The sequence below is a fragment of the Coregonus clupeaformis genome, chromosome 40, assembly GCF_020615455.1.
Source record: "Coregonus clupeaformis isolate EN_2021a chromosome 40, ASM2061545v1, whole genome shotgun sequence".
NCBI lineage: Eukaryota > Metazoa > Chordata > Actinopteri > Salmoniformes > Salmonidae > Coregonus > Coregonus clupeaformis.
Genome location: NC_059231.1, coordinates 21171003 through 21197113, shown reverse-complemented (window position 1 = coordinate 21197113; position 26111 = coordinate 21171003). Strand labels below are relative to the sequence as shown.

Below are 26111 nucleotides of genomic sequence, written 5' to 3'. Positions count from 1 at the left end.
AATCCATAGATTAGGGCCTAATGAATTTATTTCAATTGACTGATTTCCTTATATGAACAGAAACTCAGTAAAATCGTTGAAATTGTTGCAAGTTGCGTTTATATTTTTATTCAGTATAAGAGAATAGAAGACCTGTATGAAAATGTATGCACTCACTAACTGTAAGTCGCTCTGGATAAGAGCGTCTGCTAAATGACTAAAATGTAAAATGTAAAGACCTAAACTTCATTAGTATGCTCAATACTCCTTCATACCACGGCTTTCCTTAAAGGGTCATTTTATTCAAAAACCATTGAGACATATCACTTTTAGTCTCATGACGGCAGTCAAGCAAGATGCAAAATGTGTCAAGAAGACGCATTTTGACACAGACTTTTCCAGGAAGTAAACACAGGGCCACTACATTTCCTGAGGGGTGAAGAGAAACCCCATAGCTACAAGTTGAGTCAGTAGGATGTGTCTTACTTGTCAATAAAGTCGTCTGTGCTCTTCTTCTGGATGTTGTCTGCATGTCGTAGCAGCCAAATGATCTCATCCCGAGCGAACGACAGAGCCATGAATACAAACAGGGCCTAGGCAGAGGACAGGAGTCAGGTTTTATAGTTACTATCATCCATCAATTAGACACGACAGCCCACTTAGAGAGTGTAAGGACTACTGGATCATCTACACAGGTCATTCAGGATTTGAATCCTAATCCTCTGACCCCTTTAGAGTTAGTCCAACTCACATTATCATGTTAACACAACTAGAGTGCCTATAGAGTTAGTCCAACTCACATTATCATGTTAACACAACTAGTGCCTATAGTGTTAGTCCAACAGAGGTTGTTGGTGGCAACTTAATTGGGGAGAATGGGCTCGTGGTAATGACTGGAGCGGAATTTGTGGAATGGTATTAAATACATCAAACACATGGTTTCCATTTTCTCCGTTCCAGACATTATTATCAGCCGTCCTACCCTCAGCAGCCTCCACTGTAGTCCAACTAGCATTATCATGTTAACACACCTAGAGTGGCTATAGTGTTAGTCCAACTTGCATTATCATGTTAACACAACTAGAGTGCCTATAGTGTTAGTCCAACTAGAGAGCAGTAGTGCAGGTGCAGAGCTGTGGTTGAGTGGCAACACACCCAGCAGAAGTCACATATACAAATCTCCCCACCTGAGACTGGGGTTCAATCCCTGTGTCTACCCTTCCCATTGTTTCTCCCACCTGCCTGTATCCCCTTCTGATTTCTATACTGTCTAAATAAAAGTGTCAAAATGGAGCCGTGATGAAAGAGCAGTGATGCAGTACTTTAGGCCCCAGTAATCCTGGCTGGTCAGATAGGACTGTGGCCAGCTCCTTCAGGGCAGATCTCAGGAACTTGCGTCTTTCTCTGTGCATCAAGCCTCTGTAACAAAACAAACAATCAAATTCTGAGAGGATAGTGTGGCAAATACCATTCAAAACCTCTGTGTTGAATTGCATCCTAAACAGTAAACTAGATACATTTGAGAGGCACTTACGCATGTGACAGCGCTTGTTCTTTGCACTCTTTGATGTCATTCACACGCTTATTGTAACTGTGAAATGAAAAGGAAGAATAGTTAATTTACTCATACACACTTAACAATTGCCTGGGTATATTCTTAAACTGTCCCTTGTTGAGCATGCTTTTCAGTCAAGGACTAGGCTTAATCTGGGTCCAGGAAAACAGGCCATTAGGTTAGTTTTAATGTGTGATCCCTCACCCGCGGATGTTGATGAAGAGGTCCTCAGCAGCCTTGTGGATGTGGAACACCTCGTCTCTGAAGAGACAGAGGCAGGTGCTGCTCTGAAGAGCCAGCTTCCACAGGCTCAGAGCTGCCTGGTCACTGTTCAGGACCCCATGACACAGGATGAAGCCAACTGACACACAAACACAAGGACAGGGACAGAGTATTTGTAGGGAATCCAAATATTTAGACTGATGTATATTTTTACCTGTTGTGTGTTTTTGGAAATGTACACTGATGTTAAAATAGGCCTATACCTGAACCTAATGATCATGCTCCCCCTTCCCTCCAATGGTATAAACCTATCAAATCAATTAGGTCAGACTGTACTCTATAAACACTTACATACTATCCACTTCTCCATTGCGTCCAGGGACAAGTATTCACAGGGCATCTAGAACAAACAGAATCATAGGTCAATGCATGTGACTGTGAGCAGGAAAAGGTGTGATCGGAGAGATCCACAGTGCCTATAGAAAGTCTACACCCCTTTGAACTTTCTCCACTTTGTTGCATTACAAAGTGGGATTGAAATATATTTAATTGTCATTTTGTCATTGATCCACACAAAATAGTCCATAATTTCAAAGTGAAAAGAAAATTCTACAAATTAAATAACTAAAATATAGTTGTTACAAAAGTACTCACCCCCTTTGATAAAGACAAGCCTAAATTAGTTCAGAAGTAAAATGTGGCTTAACAAATCACATAAATAAGTTATATGTACTCACTCTGTGTGAAATAATAGGGGTTGATTTTTGAATGACTACCCCTTCCTCTGTCCCCCATACATACAACATATGTAAGGTCCCTCAGTCAAGTATTGAATTTCAAGCACAGATTCAACTACAAGACCAGGGAGCTTTTCGAAAGCCTCAAAGAAGGGCAGTGATTGGTAGGTGGGTAACAATAAAAATCAGACATTGAATATATCTTTAAGCATGGTCAAGTTAATACTTATGCTTTGGATTATGTATTAAAGTACCCAGACACATGAAAGATGCAGTGGTCCTTCTGAACTGAGCTGCAGGACAGGAAGGAAACTGCTTAGGGATGTCACCATGAGGCCATTGGTGATTTTGAAACAGCTACAGAGTTCAATGGCTGTGATGGGAGAAAACTGAGGGTGGTTTAACAACATTGTAGAGACTCCACAATACTGACCTAAATGACAGAGTGAGAAGAATACAAATATACAGAATAAAAATAATTTTCCAAAACATGCATCTTGTATGCAACAAGGCACTAAAGTAATACTGAAAAAAAAACACAGCAGAGGAATACACTTTTGGCCTTAATGCAAAGCGTTATGTTTGGAGCAAATCCAACAAAACACATCACTGAGTAACTGCCCCTTTATTTTCAAGCATGGTGGTGGCTGCATCATGGCATGGGTATGCTTGACATCAGCAAAGACTGGGGAGTTTTTCAGGATGAAAAGAGATGGGATGGAGCTAAGCACAGGCAAAATCCTAGAGGAAAACCTGCTTCAGTCTGCTTTACACCAGACAATGGGAGAGGAATTCACCTTTTAGCAGGACAATAACCTACATCACAAAGCCAAATCTACACTGGAGTTACTTACCAAGAAGACAGTGAATGTTCCTGAGTGGCCAAGTTACCGTTTTGACTTAAGTCTGCTTGAAAATCTATGGCAAGACTTGAAAATCGCTGTCTAGCCATGATCCCCAATACCTTGACAGACCTTGAAGAATTCTGAAAAGAATAATGGGCAAATATTGCACAATACTAGTGTGCAAAGCTCTTATGAGACTTTCCCAAGAAGACTCATACATGTAATCGCTGCCAAAGGTGATTCTAACATGTATTGACTCAGTGGGGTGAATACTTATCTAATCAAGATAGTGTTTTATTTTTCATTAAATAAAAAAATAAAGCATTTTTCTTCCACTTTGACATTACAGTATTTTGTGTACATCATTGACAAAAAATGACAATTAAATCAATTTTAATCCCACTTTGTAACACAATAACATTTGAAGAAATCCAAGGGGGGTGTAGACTTTCTGTAAGCAGGCACTGTATTGATGGTCCTGTGTGGCTCAAGTATGGCACTAGCAACACCATAGTCATGGGTTCAACTCCTGCAGGGATCACATTACTGTACACACCCACTGTACTGTAAGTCGCTTTGGATCAAAACTAAGTGGCATACTGTGTCTGCCTGGGCTGGGTTAAGCATGGTAACTCACTGTGTCTGCCTGGGCTGGGTTAAGCATGGTAACTCACTGTGTCTGACTGGGCTGGGTTAAGCATGGTAACTCACTGTGTCTGACTGGGCTGGGTTAAGCATGGTAACTCACTGTGTCTGACTGGGCTGGGTTAAGCATGGTAACTCACTGTGTCTGACTGGGCTGGGTTAAGCATGGTAACTCACTGTGTCTGACTGGGCTGGGTTAAGCATGGTAACTCACTGTGTCTGACTGGGCTGGGTTAAGCATGGTAACTCACTGTGTCTGACTGGGCTGAGTTAAGCATGGTAACTCACTGTGTCTGACTGGGCTGGGTTAAGCATGGTAACTCACTGTGTCTGACTGGGCTGGGTTAAGCATGGTAACTCACTGTGTCTGACTGGGCTGGGTTAAGCATGGTAACTCACTGTGTCTGACTGGGCTGGGTTGAGCATGGTGCTAGGAGCACTGATGAGACTGAGTAGCTGCGCGTTCCTCCACTGGTCAGCAGACAGGTTTCGTCTGGGGTACACCATCTGGAGGGAGAGCAGGGCGTCTGACAACGACTACAGGGGATGGAGGGGGAGGGAGAGAGATAGATTGGTTTATGACAGTTTATAATAACTTTCATGAAGAAGCATTAATCAACTATTAACACAGTGGTCAAAAGTTTTGAGAATGACACAAGTATTGGTCTTCAAACTTTGCTGATTCAGTGTTTTTAGATATTTTTGTCAGATGTTACTATGGTATACTGAAGTATAATTACAAGCATTCCATAAGTGTCAAAGGCTTTTATTGAGAATTACATTAAGTTTATGCAAAGAGTCAATATTTGCAGTGTTGACCCTTCTTTTTCAAGACCTCTGCAATCCGTCCTGGCATGCTGTCAATTAACTTCTGGGCCACATCCTGACTGATGGCAGCCCATTCTTGCATAATCAATGCTTGGAGTTTGTCAGAATGTGGGTTTTTGTTTGTCCACCCGCCTCTTGACGATCGACCACAAGTTCTCAATGGGATTAAGGTCTGGGGAGTTTCCTGGCCATGGACCCAAAATGTCGATGTTTTGTTCCCCGAGCCACTTAGTTACCACTTTTGCCTTATGGCAAGGTGCTCCATCATGCTGGAAAAGGCATTGTTCATCACCAAACTGTTATTGGATGGTTGGGAGAAGTTGCTCTCGGAGGATGTGTTGGTACCATTCTTTATTCATGGCTGTGTTCTTAGGCAAAATTGTGAGTGAGCCCACTCCCTTGGCTGAGAAGCAACCCCACACATGAATGGTCTCAGGATGCTTTACTGTTGGCATGACACAGGACTGATGGTAGCGCTCACCTTCTCTTCTCCGGACAAGCTTTTTTCCCAGATGCCCCAAACAATCAAAAAGGGGATTCATTAGAGAAAATGACTTTACCCCAGTCCTCAGCAGTCTAAACCCTGTACCTTTTGCAGAATATCAGTCTGTCCCTGATGTTTTTCCTGGAGAGAAGTGGCTTCCTCACTGCCCTTCTTGACACCAGGCCATCCTCCAAAAGTCTTTGCCTCACTGTGCGTGCATATGCACTCACACCTGCCTGCTGCCATTCCTGAGCAAGCTCTGCACTGGTGGTGCAGCTGAATCAACTTTAGGAGATGGTCCTGACGCTTGCTGGACTTTTTTGGGCGCCCTGAAGCCTTCTTCACAACAATTGAACCTCTCTCCTTGAAGATCCAATAAATGGTTGATTTAGGTGCAATCTTCCTAGCAGCAATATCCTTGCCTGTGAAGCCCTTTTTGTGCAAAGCAATGATGACGGCACGTGTTTCCTTGCAGGTAACCATGGTTAACAGAGGAAGAACAATGATTTCAAGCACCACCCTCCTTTTAAAGCTTCCAGTCTGTTATTCTGACTCAATCAGCATGACAGAGTGATCTCCAGCCTTGTCCTCGTCAACACTCTCACCTGTGTTAACAAGAGAATCACTGACATGATGTCAGCTGGTCCTTTTGTAGCAGGGCTGAAATGCAGTGGAAATGTTTTTTGGGGATTAAGTTCATTTTCATGGCAAAGAGGGACTTTGATCAGATGAATTGCAATTAATTGCACTCTTCATAACATTCTGGAGTATATGCAAATTGCCATCATAAAAAACTGAGGCAGCAGACTTTGTGAAAATTAATGTGTCATTCTCAAAACTTTTGACCACAACTGTACATACTATTAACACATCTGTATTTTATTATTAGTAAAAAAATATATATATTTTACCTTTATTTAACTAGGCAAGTCAGTTAAGAACAAATTATTATTTACAATGACGGCCTACACCGGCCAAACCCGGACGACGCTGAGCCAATTGTGCGCCACCCTACGGGACTCCCAATCACGGCCGGTTGTGATACAGCCTGGAATCGAACCAGGGGGTCTGTAGTGATGCCTCAAGCACTGAGATGCAGTGCCTTAGTTTATAAGCAATATAAGCATGTATAAACATGGCTTAAGCATCAAAGTTATAATAAAGTGTAACCAAAAGATGTGTTATCATTGTCAGTGCTCAGGACAAGAACATAGCATGTAGAGTTACAGGTGACACTATTCACCTTCCCATGTGGAACAAACTCCTCCATCATCTTTTTCAGTGGGTTCTCGTAGTCAACGATCATCTGTCCCAGCCTAGGGTACTCTCGATCACTAGATGGGGAACAAACATACAACAATGTTGTTGATATTGGTAGTTCTCAGGTATTTCTAAGTCTGAATCTACAAAACAAAGAGAGATTTTAATATAACGCCACTGGAAATGTATGTGTAAAAGCGTTAAACTTTACTTATTTTAATATTAATATTGTTTTACCTTGATCCATGTGTCATTTCGTGGGCATAGTTGTAGAGGCCAATGATAGCTTTCCTCTCTTCAATCCGCGACAGTAGCATCATTAGGTTAGTGTAGGTCACTACCAAGTCAAGGTAGTTTTTGGTCAGGTCAAAGTTTACAGTCTGTAGAAAGATATGGGAACAAAATTAGGACTGACATCAAGACCGATCTACTTCGCCCCTTAGGGTCACCGTACTTATCTAATCCAAGTAAAAACATGACATCTTTTAGATATAATCTCGGAGGAATAACCAAAAGCATCCTGTAATTACATGCATGGTATAAATAAATGTGTCTTACAATATCAAAGAATACTTGGCAAGCATCGATAGTATTCAGCAGCTCACAGACATGGTCCTGGAAGGAGAGAACGAAAACAGTATTTATGTACATTTCACAGTATAGTAACTTGATAATAAGTGTAACTATGATTTATGATGGATTATCATTATACATGTATATAGAGTACTGTACATTGGTATCAAGAGAGTCATATTATGCTCCTGCTAATTTGACAACGGACCTTAAAACCTGTTCTATTATCACTACATTGAATGATGCTTAAATTGCACATACCTTAAACTCCATCACATCTACGAATGTGAAGTAATACAACGCTAGATTCTTAAGGATTTCAGACTTCTCTTTTTGTAGTTGTGCAAGCTGTTGCTGTAGAAAAAAACATGGTTGTAACAAAAACAAGGTGCTCTAAAGTTAAACTCAGGACACACAAATGTTAATTGTATGGATGCTATAGAACAATGAGCACAGTCAAATAGGCTGATGGAATCTGGTATAAGAGGTCAAACATTGCATACTTATTATGGCTTTATCGTGACTTTGACATCTGTGTTTGGTAGTACATGTTTGGTAGTACAGTGTTCTCAATTTGTTAGAATAACTAGATATCCTGAGAAATACTACCAAGGACATCACACAGTGACATTTTGACCACGCAAAAATGTAGAGCTCTAACCAAAAACACCTTTATCATTCCAAAATACTAATGTTGCCTTCGACAACATGACTGCATTTTTAGCACTGTCACAATGGGGCCTTTTTTAACCAATGATAGCCTCTCACAAGCCAAATGTGAAGTAATGTTTGCTTGATTGTTATCTTTGGCGCACGTCCCAAATGGCACTCTATTCACTATGTAGTGTGCTTCTTTTGACCAAGGCCCAGAGGGCTCTAGGTAAAAGTAGTGCACTATAATGAGAATAGGGTGCCATTTGGGACACACACCTGGTCTCTTGCACTACAACAAATGTTACTTCTTCTATTTTTCAAACAAAAACTGCATTTTTTTCAACCTAACTATTAACTGTTACCTAGCAGTATCGAAAAACTTGAGTGTGAAAGATAATAAAAATATGAATTAGCAATAAATTAAATGAAAATCTGCTACATAGACAATAATAAGACATGCAAAACATAGAAAAAAAGGAACTCTGAGGAGCTTCAACTTACCAAAATAATATTCCAGAAAAAAGCCAAGAAGTTAAGCATGCAAAACAAAAAACACAGACCAAGTAAAACATGAACCACTGCAGCAAAAAGTACAACATAGCAAACCACATGACAGCTACACCAAAGAAGCCGTTTAACATTTCAAATTAAATAGAAAGCAGGCCAATGGTGATAGCTAAGCATCGGGTGGAAAAACACTTGAAAAGACAAACTGGGTGAGAATGAATTAGTTGTACTTAAGGCTACCTATAAAAAGGTAGAATTATCATACATAACATAACATTTATGGAAATGTACATGTGGGTGGTACATACAGTGGGGGAAAAAAGTATTTAGTCAGCCACCAATTGTGCAAGTTCTCCCGCTTAAAAAGATGAGAGAGGCCTGTAATTTTCATCATAGGTACACGTCAACTATGACAGACAAAATGAGATTTTTTTTCTCCAGAAAATCACATTGTAGGAGTTTTTATGAATTTATTTGCAAATTATGGTGGAAAATAAGTATTTGGTCACCTACAAACAAGCAAGATTTCTGGCTCTCACAGACCTGTAACTTCTTCTTTAAGAGGCTCCTCTGTCCTCCACTCGTTACCTGTATTAATGGCACCTGTTTGAACTGGTTATCAGTATAAAAGACACCTGTCCACAACCTCAAACAGTCCCACTCCAAACTCCACTATGGCCAAGACCAAAGAGCTGTCAAAGGACACCAGAAACAAAATTGTAGACCTGCACCAGGCTGGGAATACTGAATCTGCAATAGGTAAGCAGCTTGGTTTGAAGAAATCAACTGTGGGAGCAATTATTAGGAAATGGAAGACATACAAGACCACTGATAATCTCCCTCGATCTGGGGCTCCACACAAGATCTCACCCCGTGGGGTCAAAATGATCACAAGAACAGTGAGCAAAAATCCCAGAACCACACGGGGGGACCTAGTGAATGACCTGCAGAGAGCTGGGACAAAAGTAACAAAGCCTACCATCAGTAACACACTACGCCGCCAGGGACTCAAATCCTGCAGTGCAAGACGTGTCCCCCTGCTTAAGCCAGTACATGTCCAGGCCCGTCTGAAGTTTGATAGAGTGCATTTGGTTGATCCAGAAGAGGATTGGGAGAATGTCATACGGTCAGATGAAACCAAAATAGAACTTTTTAGTAAAAACTCAACTCGTCGTGTTTGGAGGACAAAGAATGCTGAGTTGCATCCAAAGAACACCATACCTACTGTGAAGCATGGGGGTGGAAACATCATGCTTTGGGGCTGTTTTTCTGCAAAGGGACCAGGACGACTGATCCGTGTAAAGGAAAGAATGAATGAGGCCATGTATCGTGAGATTTTGAGTGAAAACCTCCTTCCATCAGCAAGGGCATTGAAGATGAAATGTGGCTGGGTCTTTCAGCATGACAATGATCCCAAACACACTGCCCGGGCAACGAAGGAGTGGCTTCGTAAGAAGCATTTCAAGGTCCTGGAGTGGCCTAGCCAGTCTCCAGATCTCAACCCCATAGAAAATCTTTGGAGGGAGTTGAAAGTCTGTGTTGCCCAGCGACAGCCCCAAAACATCACTGCTCTAGAGGAGATCTGCATGGAGGAATGGGCCAAAATACCAGCAACAGTGTGTGAAAACCTTGTGAAGACTTACAGAAAACGTTTGACCTGTGTCATTGCCAACAAAGGGTATATAACAAAGTATTGAGAAACTTTTGTTATTGACCAAATACTTATTTTCCACCATAATTTGCAAATAAATTCATTAAAAATCCTACAATGTGATTTTCTGGAAGAAAAATTCTCATTTTGTCTGTCATAGTTGACGTGTACCTATGATGAAAATTACAGGCCTCTCTCATCTTTTTAAGTGGGAGAACTTGCACAATTGGTGGCAAACTTTTTTTCCCCACTGTATATAGTGAAGAAATAGGATGATGGATCTCAGATGGAATTACATTTACAATGCCTATTTTATCTCAAAAGGGTCAAATACTATCATAAAAATATAACTAAATACAACAATTAATGCAATTAATAAATGCACTTTATCGCACAGACCTTGTAGTGCAATAGGTAAAGGACTTCATATACAGTGGGGAGAACAAGTATTTGATACACTGCCGATTTTGCAGGTTTTCCTACTTACAAAGCATGTAGATGTATGTAATTTTTATCATAGGTACACTTCAACTGTGAGAGACGGAATCTAAAACAGAAATCCAGAAAATCACATTGTATGATTTTTAAGTAATTAATTTGCATTTTATTGCAAGACATAAGTATTTGATACATCAGAAAAGCAGAACTTAATATTTGGTACAGAAACCTTTGTTTGCAATTACAGAGATCATACGTTTCCTGTAGATCTTGACCAGGTTTGCACACACTGCAGCAGGGATTTTGGCCCACTCCTCCATACAGACCTTCTCCAGATCCTTCAGGTTTCGGGGCTGTCGCTGGGCAATACGGACTTTCAGCTCCCTCCAAGAATTTCTATTGAGTTCAGGTCTGGAGACTGGCTAGGCCACTCCAGGACCTTGAGATGCTTCTTACGGAGCCACTCCTTAGTTGCCCTGGCTGTGTGTTTCGGGTCGTTGTCATGCTGGAAGACCCAGCCACGACCCATCTTCAATGCTCTTACTGAGGGAAGGAGGTTGTTGGCCAAGATCTCGCGATACATGGCCCCATCCATCCTCCCCTCAATACGGTGCAGTTGTCCTGTCCCCTTTGCAGAAAAGCATCCCCAAAGAATGATGTTTCCACCTCCATGCTTCACGGTTGGGATGGTGTTCTTGGGGTTGTACTCATCCTTCTTCTTCCTCCAAACACGGCGAGTGGAGTTTAGACCAAAAAGCTCTATTTTTGTCTCATCAGACCACATGACCTTCTCCCATTCCTCCTCTGGATCATCCAGATGGTCATTAGCAAACTTCAGACGGGCCTGGACATGCGCTGGCTTGAGCAGGGGGACCTTGCGTGCGCTGCAGGATTTTAATCCATGACGGCGTAGTGTGTTACTAATGGTTTTCTTTGAGACTGTGGTCCCAGCTCTCTTCAGGTCATTGACCAGGTCCTGCCGTGTAGTTCTGGGCTGATCCCTCACCTTCCTCATGATCATTGATGCCCCACGAGGTGAGATCTTGCATGGAGCCCCAGACCGAGGGTGATTGACCGTCATCTTGAACTTCTTCCATTTTCTAATAATTGCGCCAACAGTTGTTGCCTGCTTGCCTATTGTCCTGTAGCCCATCCCAGCCTTGTGCAGGTCTACAATTTTATCCCTGATGTCCTTACACAGCTCTCTGGTCTTGGCCATTGTGGAGAGGTTGGAGTCTGTTTGATTGAGTGTGTGGACAGGTGTCTTTTATACAGGTAACGAGTTCAAACAGGTGCAGTTAATACAGGTAATGAGTGGAGAACAGGAGGGCTTCTTAAAGAAAAACTAACATGTCTGTGAGAGCCGGAATTCTTACTGTTGGTAGGTGATCAAATACTTATGTCATACAATAAAATGCAAATTCATTACTTAAAAATCATACAATGTGATTTTCTGGATTTTTGTTTTAGATTCCGTCTCTCACAGTTGAAGTGTACCTATGATAAAAATGACAGACCTCTACATGCTTTGTAAGTAGGTAAACCTGCAAAATCAGCAGTGTATCAAATACTTGTTCTCCCTACTGTAGATACCAAGCAGCATTAAAATGAGCTGAAATAACATGAAATATATCTGTTATATACATGTAATAGACAGACTTACATTGTTGTTGCGTGTTTCAACCGCTGGGAATTTTCTGACAATGAACTTGACAGCAGACTCCAGGTTCTTGTCTATTAGATAGGATGGTTTGGCTTTGGGGTCACCACATGCCTATAATGAAGAGGGTCAAAAACACAGAATAACGCTAAAGATGCATCAACAATAATACTAACAACAACAAAACATTGGCAGATAACAACTGATAGGATGATGAGGCAAATTATGAAAGTAGTATTTTGGTCACGTTTTGAGTGAGTGTATGAGAGACAGCGAGAGAGCAAGAGACAGAGAGATGGACTGAGATAGAGAGTATGAATACATTTCTACTGACAGAGTGCTGTATGGGAGTTTGGAGAGGAGTTAGTGAGAAAGCAGTGCATGGGCATACTCCTACTGGGAGAGAAGATAGTTGAACTGTGTGTTACAACATAGATGTTATAAGCAACAAAAAGTTAGCAGATGTATGTTTGAGGTAGGGTGGTGTATGGTACACGACACTGGGCATGCACGGCAGCCTGACAAAACAGGAATGGTTATGTTTGAGTATTCAGTCAGTCTATAACACATAAGCGTTTCGAGGTTCGCAATACACTAAACCTAAAACAGTAGAGCGACAAACATATAGAGAAAGAGTATGTTCAACTCCTCATATCATCAAGACTAGATTCATGATTAGTGATACGATGTGATGGATCCATGCAGGGAACACTTTCATTTTGCAGAGGAGAGCAGAGCACTGTTGAATTGCATAATGAAGTGTCAGTGAATTCAACCAGGCCCTATCTCTTCCCATTGCCTGATCTTCAATCCCCCCCAAAAATACATACTTTTTGTGGTGCAAATGTCCAGAAACTGTGAATTCGATGCTCACAAACCAAAAGAAGACCATGGTTAAAGCTTTAATGTATTCTGATCTAATTGTTGGACTATAGGTGCTCACCTTTTTTTAATAACAAGTTGAGATAGTCTTTGCAACTGTTAGATTTCATGTAAGAAATACAACTGGGGAAAAATGCACAATAGCAAATATAATATCTATTTTAACCTAATAAAATAATTACAGTGATTCAATTGCACTTTGGGATGGGCCTGTTTGTTGAATTGTGAACGTTGTGAGTACTGAGTAGTATACAAGTAATTCTGGGACATGATGCTGGTAGGATAGAAGGGAGGGGTAGAACGAGGGGGAGTGATTTAGGGAAGAGCTGAGCAAACCTTCCAAACTTGTCCTTGCTGAGGGAAGCATTGTGATAGAAAGAGAGAAAACCACACAGGTAAACAGAGGTAAACACAGGTAAAGTCAGGTTTAAAACATAGAACCATGCATCTCTACATTAAAAAGGCTGTGGGTTTTACTTCCGGGATATTTGTTGAGGGATAGTTTGGCCTTACACTGTGCACAATAATTAATGTGCTGCCTGTCAAAGCGTTGTTCAACCACTAGCTCACACCATGCTGGAGACACTCCTCCTAGAGTAGCAACACAATAGAGTATTAAGGCTTTAAGTTTAAGAGAGGACATAACGTATTGTTTGATAAGTACAAGTAGGAACAGAAACATGCAAGTAAAACCAAGGAAAATGCAAAGCCAGTGCATCTACCAATGAACCCCAAAATAATATGGCCTAAAACATTTCATGCACACAACCCGTAAAGTATTAAGTCAACATATTTGATAATTTCACTCAGCTGACAAAGGCAGTTAGGCAATTCACAACATACACAAAATAACAGAACATGTCTAACAGTAAAATGACATACATTAATTCACTTTGTTGTAAATATTTTGTTTAAAAATGTGCAAAATCAAAAGGAGCAAAATAAAATATGTTTCTGTGCTTCATCCAACAACCTTGGTCTGAGACTAGTTAAGATAACTTGGTCTAATTTAGTGAGCAGCACTGACACTGTACTGACTACCATAAGCACTTCTTCTCTAGTGCTATTGCTAATAGTTCTAACAGGGCTTCCCCAGTGCTAGCAGAGCTAACAGTACTTCCCCAGTGCTAACTGTTCCTCCCCAGTGCTAACAGTAATTCCCCAGTGCTAACAGTGATTCCCCAGTGCTAACAGTGATTCCCCAGTGCTAACTGTTCCTCCCCCGTGCTAACAGTGATTCCCCAGTGCTAACTGTTCCTCCCCAGTGCTAACTGTTCCTCCCCAGTGCTAACTGTTCCTCCCCAGTGCTAACTGTTCCTCCCCAGTGCTAACAGTGATTCCCCAGTGCTAACAGTGCTTCCCCAGTGCTAACTGTTCCTCCCCCGTGCTAACACTGCTACCTGTTCCTTCCCAGTGCTAACAGCGCTTCCCCAGTGCTAACAGGATCATAGGAGAGTGAATAACAGATTGAGGAGACCCTCCCTCTGACCTCATCGTAGACCCCCCCATTTGACCTCATAGGAAGCCCTCCTTCTGACCTCATAGATGCAGTAAAGTGGTCAATGGAACTCGACCCAAACAATGGAAATGCGAGAGAGAAATATCCAGAGTTTCCTCATTGCCCCCCAGTAAAATTAGCCTAAATTTAGGCTTTTGTTTATATATGTATTTCACACTATGTTGAGGTAAAAATCTGAGTATAAATGCTTGTATAGATGTCAACCCCAATATATGCTCATGTCATCATCACCAATCAACTGCATTGCAGTTAAAAACAACTTTGACTACCACCACCGATTTCTGTATGCTAGCTATGCTACCAGCTTGTGTGTCACCTCTTCTAAACCTGAAAAGGAACAACTTCTAAATGTTATGCAGCGAAAACAGCCAAATATATCCAAATCGGACTTCAGCAACCACATTGTGTCTTGTTACAATACATCAATCATGACGGATTTGACAAATATTTACATTTAAGTCATTTAGCAGACGCTCTTATCCAGAGCGACATACAGTTACAGTGAGGGAAAAAAGTATTTGATCCCCTGCTGATTTTGTACGTTTGCCCACTGACAAAGAAATGATCAGTCTATCATTTTGATGGTAGGTTTATTTGAACAGTGAGAGACAGAATAACAACAAAAAAATCCAGAAAAACGCATGTCAAAAATGTTATAAATTGATTTGCATTTTAATGAGGGAAATAAGTATTTGACCCCCTCTCAATCAGAAATATTTCTGGCTCCCAGGTGACTTTTATACAGGTAACAAGCTGAGATTAGGAGCACACTCTTAAAGGGAGTGCTCCTAATCTCAGCTTGTTACCTGTATAAAAAGACACCTGTCCACAGAAGCAATCAACCAGATTCCAAACTCTCCACCATGGCCAAGACAAAAGAGCTCTCCAAGGATGTCAAGGACAAGATTGTAGACCTACACAAGGCTGGAATGGGCTACAAGACCATCGCCAAGCAGCTTGGTGAGAAGGTGACAACAGTTGGTGCGATTATTCGCAAATGGAAGAAACACAAAAGAACTGTCAATCTCCCTCGGCCTGGGGCTCCATGCAAGAGCTCACCTTGTGGAGTTGCAATGATCATGAGAACGGTGAGGAATCAGCCCAGAACTACACGGGAGGATCTTGTCAATGATCTCAAGGCAGCTGGGACCATAGTCACCAAGAAAACACACTACGCCGTGAAGGACTGAAATCCTGCAGTGCTCGCAATGTCCCCCTGCTCAAGAAAGCACATATACTGGGCCGTCTTAAGTTTGCCAATGAACATCTGAATGATTCAGAGGAGAACTGGGTGAAAGTGTTGTGGTCAGATGAGACCAAAATGGAGCTCTTTGGCATCAACTCAACTCGCCGTGTTTGGAGGAGGAGGAATGCTGCCTATGACCCCAAGAACACCATCCCCACCGTCAAACATGGAGGTGGAAACATTATGCTTTGGGGGTGTTTTTCTGCTAAGGGGACACGACAACTTCACCGCATCAAAGGGACGATGGACGGGCCATGTACCGTCAAATCTTGGGTGAGAACCTCCTTCCCTCAGCCAGGGCATTGAAAATGGGTCGTATATGGGTATTCCAGCATGACAATGAACCAAAACACACGGCCAAGGCAACAAAGAAGTGGCTCAAGAAGAAGCACATTAAGCTCCTGGAGTGGCCTAGCCAGTCTCCAGACCTTAATCCCATAGAAAATCTGTGGCGGGAGCTGAAGGTTCGAGTTGCCAAACGTCAGCCTTGAAACCTTAATGATTTGGAGAAGATCTGCAAAGAGGAGTGGGACAAAATCGCTCCTGAGATGTGTGCAAACCTGGTGGCCAACTACAAGAAACGTCTGACCTCTGATTGCCAACAAGGGTTTGCCACCAAGTACTAAGTCATGTTTTGCAGAGGGGTCAAATACTTATTTCCCTCATTAAAATGCAAATAAATTAATAACATTTTTGACATGCGTTTTTCTGGATTGTTTTGTTGTTATTCTGTCTCTCACTGTTCAAATAAACCTACCATTAAAATTATAGACTGATCATGTCTTTGTCAGTGGGCAAACGTACAAAATCAGCAGGGGATCAAATACTTTTTCCCCTCACTGTGAGTGCATACGTTTTCATTCTGCCCCCCCGTGGGAATCGAACCCACAATCCTGGTGTTGCAAACGCCATGCTCTACCAACTGAGCTACACGGGACTATATATCCGCTTTTTTAGATCATATTTATTCTATCCCCCACGGTCTGCGTTCCATTGACCTCTTTTCAGCATCTATAGGAGACCCTTGCTCTGACCTCATCTTGGACCTCTCCCCCTGATAGGACTCTCAGTCTATCAGGACTCTGACTGAAACATACAACAGCAAGGAGCTGACTGAATTCCTACAGACATTTTACATTTACATTTTAGTCATTTAGCAGACGCTCTTATCCAGAGCGACTTACAGGAGCAATTAGGGTTAAGTGCCTTGCTTAAGGACACGTCGACAGATTTTTCACCTAGTCGGCTCGGGGATTAGAACCAGCAACCTTTCGGTTACTGGCACAACGCTCTTACTCACTAAGCTACAGCACTCACTACATCAGTGTTCTGATAAAGTCTTGATCTGGTTATTGACATATGGATGGATGATGATTTATGTTTTTTTCTGCTGTACTGCTATCCAATGTTCAACCCAGTGTCCCAAAACTGTGTCTCTGTTTAAGGTTGTGGGTCTTCCAGCAGGACAACAACCCCAAACACACATAAAAAGCACCCTGGAATGTTTCAAGAAGAGATGCTGGACTGTTCTGGAGTGGTCTGAATCTGAATCACATCCAAAACCTATGGCGAGATCTGAAAACAGCAGTTGGTGGAGGGCCCCCCTCAAACATTGAAGAATTAGAGCAGTTTATGCTGAAGAGTGGGCCAAATTGTCAGTAGAAAAGGTGCAGCAAGCTCATTGATGGCTACAAGAAGCATTTGTTGGAAATTATCTTGGCCAAAGGCTGTCCAACCAAGTACTAGCACCGGGGTGCCAATAATTTTGTCCATGCCATTAGTCTTTATTTTCTAAATAAAAATTGTAAACTTAAGTTTACAAAAATAAAATTGGTTCTGCAATGTTGAAGGACAAAAGCTGTTTTAAATTTATTGAAATAGGGAATTATTTAAGAAAAGTACAAGGGTGCCAATATATTTGGCCGCAACTGTATGTTCGAGTCGAGGACAATTTTAGCGTTTTAGCTAACCCTGCCATGTTAATTATCCTAACCTGCTGCATAAGTTCTCCTAACCTGCTACGAAAAGTAACTTCTGCTAGTGAAAACCAGCAGGCTTGCCATGAGAACAGCAGGAGTTTCCACTAATGCGATACACCTTCAATTATATGACGTCATAAGAAGCTCTCCCCTCTCCACAAACATGGTTATTTTAATCAATTTGAAAACCTACATTTGAAAGGCTACATTCTTCAGCCAGTAGCATATTTTTCAGAACATATAAATTGCAACATTGCATTATAAGGGGGTCATACATGCTTATGACAAGTCTTACAATGTACTAAAACTGCATCGTAATGCATTATACCTGTAACTCACTTTTAAAACAAATATTGCACTCTGTGACACTGACACACTACATAAACATTATTGTGAGACGACAGATATATCATCAGAGATATTTTATTATGAAAAGCCAGGCAGTTGTTTAAGGGGTTCTCAAACTCTTTGGGGCCAGGGACCCCTTTTGTGATAGCAAATTTATCAGGGACCCCCTCATGATCAGAACACAACTTGAGTTAGATAAAAATAGCATACAAAGATATTTACTAAAATTTCAGCAGTGCAACTCTCAGGCCCTGGGAAGGAACATTTTATAGGCCCACCTCTTGGCATTGGAGAGAAAAAAATAAACTTGTTAAACTAATTTCCTGCAATTCTACACATTTTGTCATGGGGCAGATATTTTTGTTGTTGTTGCAGCTTTAAAGCTAATATCCTGCAATTCTACACATTTTACCATGAGGAAAAACTGTGCAGTTTTACATCTTAAATTACAGTGCATTCATGTAAAAAAAAAAAAATTGGTGGGAATACAAGAAGCATTGAGTTGAACCATGTATAATTGGTGGAGTAGTGGATAACAATATCCAGCTGAGCCTCCAAGGCCCATGTTGTCCAGGGTTAAGAACATGAACTGTAAATGAATAATATGATATTGAATTACACCCTCTAAACTTATTCCCGGATCCCTTGGCTAATCTGTTGTTGTTAGTGATATTCATTAGATTTTTTTTGGTGTCAAATAAATAAATATATAACAAATATTGAGATCTGGCCGCGGAACCCTGCAGTAACACGGACCCCACTTTGAGAACCTCTGGTGTAAGCAATATAAAAAGCAATACTGCTGGCCCAGACAGTGGTGTCCCACATGCAGCCAGCTGTCATATCAGGGGTCCCATTGTTTTGCTGTCAACAATTCTAATGCTAAACTATAAGCTGTTCTTCGTACATAATCCCATATTGTTGGCCACTGAAACTTCAGATTCACATGTTACTTGAGTGGGTATCAACAAAATGAGAATGAAATAGATCTCCATTTTGGATGAACGCTCCGTTTAATTGTGTTTGATAAAGCTGCTAGTCTAAGCTGTTTGATTTACCGAGGTAGTCCTAGTAGACTTGTGCAGTAGGCTACAGTAATGTGCTTTACTGGGGTAGACCTGTGGTAGTAGTAGGCGTGTGCAGTAGGAATGCGCAGTAGACGTGAGCAGTAGGCCTATGATAAGCCTGTGTGCCTTAGGCCTGTGCAGACGCATACAGTTTTGATTTACTGAGATAGGCCTGTGCCGCAGCCTACAATCACAGCTGAAACAAAAAAGCCATCTGAAATTCTTCATAAGTGCTGTCAGCTAGTATCAATGCCTACCAGTTGCCAAGCAACAGATCTGCTAGTTCAACGCACAAGCATTGAACGCCGCCACAGTTTCAATAAAGTACAGTATATTTTCCCAATAACAAGACATGTACCATGAATATAAATGACATGGCATGTATTGTGTCATGCTGAGCATGACAATTGAGGTTTATAAATGGCCTAATTTTACTGACAAATTGTCTGCAAAACTGCTACAGAGTGACACATCGGCAGACAACTCAGCTCTTGTGTATTGTGACAATCCTGTATCTTATAGGTCATCATGATAGTCATCTTGTGTCCTGGGGAAAGTTGTTTTCCCCTTCTGAATCCTGTATCTTACTTGGGCAGCATAATGTTTTTATGCTAATGTTCTGTATCACCATCTAACTTCAATTGAGAGTTTAGAGAGAGCGAGACACAGAGATGATTCTGTGGTGCCTATAAAAGGCTAGGCCTACTAGGCCGGCAGCACAAGGGTTGATTGGCTGGCAGACAGACAAGCAAGGCAGAGAGGCATTATTCTCCACCAGCCTCCTTTCAGCTACACGCTGGACTGCCTCCAGCTATCTTCTATCTGCTGCCATTTTCCCAAAGTCGTCCAAGCATCTCTGATACCCAGTCTGTGTCCCAAATGGCACCCTATTCCCTATACAGTGCACCTCTTTTGACCAGAGCATAGGAATAGGTTGCGATTTGAAACACAGTCACAGTACTCTCTCCTCATTAAAGGACTGACTGTCACTGTATCAAGGCCATTAACATGGACAGCTACACTAAGAATGCTCTTTTCTGTTTCACTGACTGAAACGTCCAGTATGGAATCTGCCTTTTATGACACCTCCCCAGTCCCTACTATGAATAAGTAATAATGAATAGTGAACAGTATTAAACTAGTAATACTACTACTAAGAATGGTTTTCTCTCTAGGGGTTTACAATGAGTAAATTAAACATCATGGGCCAATTTCCCAGACACAGATGAAGAGTCTAGTCTGAAGAGCCCTGGACTAAAAAGCACTTTAATTTAACATGTTTTTTTAGTCCAGGACTAAACTTAATTTACGTCCGGGAAACTGGCCCTAGTGTGGAATCTGTATCATAATGTCACCACTTTCACAAGTGTGTAATAAACAAATCATTATAATCTCTAAAATAGTGCTTTCTTTCTCCCTTCTATCCTGCGAACATGTGTTTTATTGTGTGGTTTTTAAAACAGGACCTTTGTGTTGCTGTGCATCAGGCATTCAATTAAATAACAACTCTACAAGAACTGTGTAACAACCATATCCAATACATGTACAACAACTGTAGATACTGCCATGCCATTGGTTAGTATCCTACAGTCATGATGTGCAATTTTCCCACGGATGTGTTGATTTGTGTTGGGTGTTTAGTGAGTGTTTAGGCCTACTGGGTGTTGTGACGGATGAATAAAAATAGTCTACATCAACAACTGATTGTTGTCAGAAAATATAGGCCTAGTGTCTCTGTCAGATAGTGTTAATGTTATTACTCTAGTATCTACTAATCCGACAGATTATGTGTTCCCATTATATTGATTGATCTCTGATTTCAATCTCACCAATAGCTCAGGAATCCAGAAAAGCATTCTATTCTTAATTTGTTTGAATATTATATTAGCAATGTGGTGATTTATGCAGGAGAAACTATATAACTAGCTAGCCATCAAGCACAAAAATGATTGTATAGCTAGGCATGTAACTACATTAGGCTATTTCAGTGAGATACTATTTTCTTTCAAAGGCAGTGAGCAACAGCTTTCAATGGCCTATGAGTTTTTATTATTGTTATACGAAGATTGAAATAGACAAATCTCAGAAAACCGTAATTTGGCCTACTGATGACAGGGCTTGGCTAGCCACATAACTAGCTTATACTGCAACACATTTCAACAGGGCCTTGACTGGAATTCTGCAGCCCTAGCCGTCATCCTTTGGATTTCAAATGAAGGTTTCTGCCATACATCACAGATAATTGTGGGGTTTGATCTTTCATTTCTCTTGAATGTAGTTACAATTTACTATGAACCTAAGAATTACAGTGGGTACCTTACCTTCTTGATATTATAGACTCGAGTGAGCATCCCGATGCCCCTGTCATTCAGAATGGTAAATTTCTCCGCCAGCTTTTGCTGGCCCGGTTGGAGCGAGCCGCGCGACAATGTTGCCGACATAGCTACTGAATCTTGTAAAATAATCGTTGTAGAATTTCCACCGCGTTTTGTTTGTCGTGAAAATAGTGACACTCTAGTGTTAATATGTTACAATTCGCCCATTCTGTGGGTTGAGCGGTTTCGCCAAGCCCCACTCCTCTCTCCCGTCGCTAACTCGGTTTTTACTAGGTGTTGTCCTATCTGACGAAAACGAGGCTGTTTCCTGCAATCCAAAGGCACGTCACGTGACCAGCTAGGGACGGAATGGACTATTTATATGTAGGCTGCACCCACGTTACACCCACGACGAAATAGTTATAAATGATATATTTTTATTATTAAAAAAATTTGGGCCAGTCATGCGTGCATACATTTTTACTTATGGTAGGTCCCAGGAATCTAATCCACTATCCTGGCGTTGCAATGCTCTACCAGCTGAGCTACAGAGGACCAGCATGCATTCCACTATGCATTCCTTGTGGTGTTCATTATCATTAGTATGACATTTAATTATATTATATTCTTAAATACTTGTCATTTGCCATGGTATCAAGAAAATACTTGCGCTAAACGGGTTTTTAAGACTTGCGTAGAACGAGTCTCAACCAATCACAATGCTTGTTTTGACCCACCTGTTGTAGAATACATTATTTAAACACAAAATAATGTGCATGTGTAAAATTTCATTTGGGCAAGCCCTTTAGGTCAATCCTCGATTCAATGGTGTCTCGGTTGTGTTGGAAAATTATGATGACAGCATGTAAAGTAGACTTTGAAATAATATACCACTGCACCAGCCAACTGAACACACACACACACACACACACACACACACACACACACACATTCACAGGCTTCAGAATGGCATCATGTGATAGTGACATCTGTGATGCCTAGAAAAAAAGCCCAGGGACCCATATGAGTTGATTGACTGATATGAGTTGATTGACTGATATGGGCTGATTGACTGATATAGACTGATTGACTGATATGAGTTCTCAATTTTCAAATTGGGGTTGACAAAACCTGGCCAGAAAACATGAAGGAGTCCATTTGAACCAGGCGCTAGGCACTGTTCACAGTACATCCAAGGGAGTAGCCTGCCAATCTAAAAGTGGATACTTTTTTATTCTTTGTTTTGTTTTGAGAAGACAAATGTGATGCAGTCTCTTGCCCAGGAAATAAAGACATTTTCCAAGACCAATTTGAGAAAGCAATGCACCCGTGTGACAACATTGAGTGGCAGGAGGATTATTGAGACATGGAAAGGGTCGACTATTCATGTTGTAGAGGATAAAACTCAGCCTGAGACAGCATGCGGCTACGTACAGGACAACAGCTGGGACTTACAAGTTGGAGTTATTAAACCTTATTTAATATTAGGTGAGTGAATGAGATGTGTGTTATTGACAGGGGACACTTAGCTGTCATAATACAATTGACAGGTGCCTACACAGACACACAGAGGTATCACTAGAATATATGGGGGTTTTAAGTTTGTTGCCGCTGAGACTCTGAGTCCACTGGATTATTGCATGTAAACAAATTAAATTTTCCCTACAGACAGTTTAAACTCATGCTTTTGCAAGAAAAAAACTTTTACAGGATCATTACTGTAGTAAATCATTATAAACATATCTGACAATTCCCTAGGCTCAGTTATATTTACATTTAACAATTCCTCACAGGCTCACAATTTGATGATTGTTTATTATTGTTGTAGGCTCACAAGATGCTGCACATGACTTTGGCATTTTGAGAAAATATAAGGTATTGTTTTATGTAATAGAGACACATTTTATACTTAACACTTTTCTGTCTACTTCTGATTTGTTTTGGCGTTTCATAAATGTTCTTCTTCCATTTCAGGTGTCCCACATATTGAATGTAGCCTATGGTGTTGAAAACGCCTTTCCAGACCTGTTCATTTATAAAACCCTGAGCATTCTGGATGTGCCTAATACTGACATAACATCCTATTTCCAAGAGTGCTCAAAATTCATAGACCAAGCAAATACAGAGGTAAGTTGTGAATGTTTTCACAACCTTGTAGGCTAATGTAGGGTAATTGGGGGCTTTTCTTCTTTTCATATTTTATTTTTATGCTTTAATACCGTGTCTTTCACTGCATTCATCTTACCTGACAGTATAAACATTCCTAAGCACCATGAATGGTGACACAAGTCTTTTCCACTTGATAACTTGTATTATTGATAAGCACTCTACTGTGTACAGCACATAGGTAAAATGACTTTACTTTACATTAAGCTACTTTGTTTAACTCTACTTTAGTAATTTCCTTGAGTGTTGACGTTTATTACCTGTCCTATATCTGATATTGGACAGCAGTGAGCCAAGGAAAAGCCTCCCTCACTACCTCTAGGTATCCACACTGTGTAGTGAATAATACATGGCAGATTTTTCACCATGCATAATTTATCCTGTTGTAGAAAGATCATATATCTAGAGGCCCTTTGTTTGCTATACAACCTTTTAGCAAATTGCTGTGCTGGTCACCCAACAACCTGACACTGCCACATGTTGGAAATTCACCAAAGGCTTATGATTACAATGACCTAGTGGAAAAAAGTTTATACTCTCCGTTGAATGGAGGTTAGTGGCTAGTGGCTCTTTTATTTCCCTATGTAACATGTGATACCATGCAGGGGTAACTCCAACTTGGCTAATCAAACCATCAATGATGCTTAGCTGACTGGGAGAATCATTCTATCACCTTACAGCTTGTAATTGTGCCATTGTGCGTGATTAGCATAATAATATTTTATTAGATTACCATGAAGTGCAGGAGGATGTAATTGATCTTGTGTTACTGGGTCTGTGTGAATTGAAGACATGGGATTAATATTTAAAGCAGCCAAGCACCTCATATCTCATGCATTTGAACTGGATAGCACTAAACTGACATAAGGCTTTATAAAAAATATAATAAAAATTCCTTACCCCAGGACACTTCAAAAGGTTTCCTGGGATAAAGAATGCTTTTTTGGGGGATTATTAAGTCCCTCAGTTGAGCTATTAATTCCCTTTTTTCTTCAAACTGGGATGAAGTGCATTTGGTTACGCCTTCATTCTACTGACATAAGGCTTGTTTCCCTCTTCTTCCCCCTCAGAAAGGAGTTGTGTTGGTTCACTGCAATTCCGGAGCCTCAAGGTCTGCCTCGGTTGTCATTGGATACCTGATGTCCAGGGAAGGGAAGCCTTTTGATGATGCATTTGCCTTGGTGAAATCAGCCCGGCCAGCCACATGCCCAAACCCAGGCTTTGTCGAACAGTTGAAAGGTTTCAAACCTAAATGGGGCATACAAGCCAATGGTGTGGGCTATGAATGAGCAAGAACAGCAACACCTGCAGCGCCAGAGTTATGCATTTCATCATCAGCCACTGTTTCTCACAAAGAGGTCATTCTGATAAAGATCCGGGGCTGTGTCTGAAATAGCACTCTATTCCCTATACAGTAGTGTGCACTGGGGCCCTGGTCAAACGTAGTGCACTATATAGGGAATTGGGTGACATTTTGGATCTTAATATGGCCCCTAATGCCCAAGGGACCCTACCATCATGTTGAAGTGTTCATTAGCCGCCATTTTTAAATGCCCTACAATGCCCTGTCAATATACACTGTGGGGCCAGTGTTATCCAATAGTTAAACATTCCTGTTATCAATTTCTATGAACAACTGAGGGTGGTATGAATTTGAATATAATCTAATTTGAATAGCAAAGGTATAAATATACAATTCTCAACTTTATGAATCATGCCATGTCTGTGCAACAATTCGTAAATTCATTTTGAGTCTTTATTTTTTTGTACCAAAAATGTGTGAGGTGACAGGTACAGAAAACGGACTAAACTGAAACAAAAATATTATTGTTTAATGTAGAGTTTTAATTTGATTAACGTTAATCTTGGTTTAAGAAATATTACGGACATCCTTAGTTTTATTATTGTAAACATCTATGGGATGTTGAATAAGCTAAGAGATGTAATCTACTGGAGGCAAGATTTTAAATGTTATAATGTACTTCCATGATTTTGTAACAGACATATTATTTTAGATTTCATTATCTTTAGTTTAAAAAGTGTTTTTTATTGTAAAAAATATTACTGTCCTTCAAGAAGTCCTTTTAGATATATAATGATTGAGGGTGTATGAAATAAGTTGTTTATTAATGTTAATTTGTTTCACATTAACATGTTTGACTGCAAAATACAATTTTGTGAACTCTTGTTCTAGAACAGGGATGGGCAACTTTGATGGGGGTGGGGCCCACAAAAAAATCAGTGCCCACAGTGCGGGTTTGCGTACCCACATCCATACACACATGCAGTCAAACTGATGTGTGCAATCAATCTATTTGTGCAGTAAAAAAAAATATTCTGCAATTCTACACATTTTGCCATGGGGCGGAGATAACATTTTGCAAATTTATAACACATTTCATGCAATTCTACTAATTTTGTCATGGGGCAGAGCGAAAGAATGTGCAGTTTTACAGCTGAAGTATTCATCCCCCTTGGCGTTTTTCCTATTTTGTTCCATTACAACCTGTAATTTAAATGGATTTTTATTTGGATTTCATGTAATGGACAT

General features: G+C 40.7%; 2 protein-coding genes across 5 annotated transcripts in view; one reads left to right on the top strand and one right to left on the bottom strand.

Annotated features, from left to right (window-relative positions):
• LOC121554951 (nck-associated protein 1) overlaps positions 1–21687 on the bottom strand; it is a 68065-nt gene extending 46378 nt beyond the window's left edge. For 2 of the 4 annotated variants that reach the window (XM_041868662.2, XM_041868661.2), the window contains exons 1-13: positions 21401–21687; positions 13257–13274; positions 12042–12152; positions 7390–7482; positions 7114–7170; positions 6793–6935; positions 6539–6629; positions 4383–4520; positions 2108–2156; positions 1739–1895; positions 1514–1570; positions 1302–1398; positions 466–572 (exon numbers count right to left, since the gene is read on the bottom strand). In XM_041868662.2, the coding sequence (XP_041724596.1) occupies positions 466–572; positions 1302–1398; positions 1514–1570; positions 1739–1895; positions 2108–2156; positions 4383–4520; positions 6539–6629; positions 6793–6935; positions 7114–7170; positions 7390–7482; positions 12042–12152; positions 13257–13274; positions 21401–21520 (1238 nt within the window). In that variant the 5' untranslated portion in view covers positions 21521–21687. The remainder of the gene's footprint in view (positions 1–465; positions 573–1301; positions 1399–1513; positions 1571–1738; positions 1896–2107; positions 2157–4382; positions 4521–6538; positions 6630–6792; positions 6936–7113; positions 7171–7389; positions 7483–12041; positions 12153–13256; positions 13275–21400) is intronic. The other 2 variants (XM_041868663.2, XM_041868664.2) reach the window with 2 other exon arrangements.
• Positions 21688–22659: 972 nt separating this feature from the next.
• On the top strand, positions 22660–25357 carry LOC121554820 (dual specificity protein phosphatase 19-like). The gene is made up of 4 exons (XM_041868505.1): positions 22660–22882; positions 23223–23269; positions 23369–23521; positions 24631–25357. Exons 1-4 carry the CDS (start codon positions 22660–22662, stop codon positions 24847–24849), a joined length of 642 nt encoding a protein of 213 aa, XP_041724439.1. The 3' UTR covers positions 24850–25357.
• Positions 25358–26111: the final 754 nt, after the last annotated feature.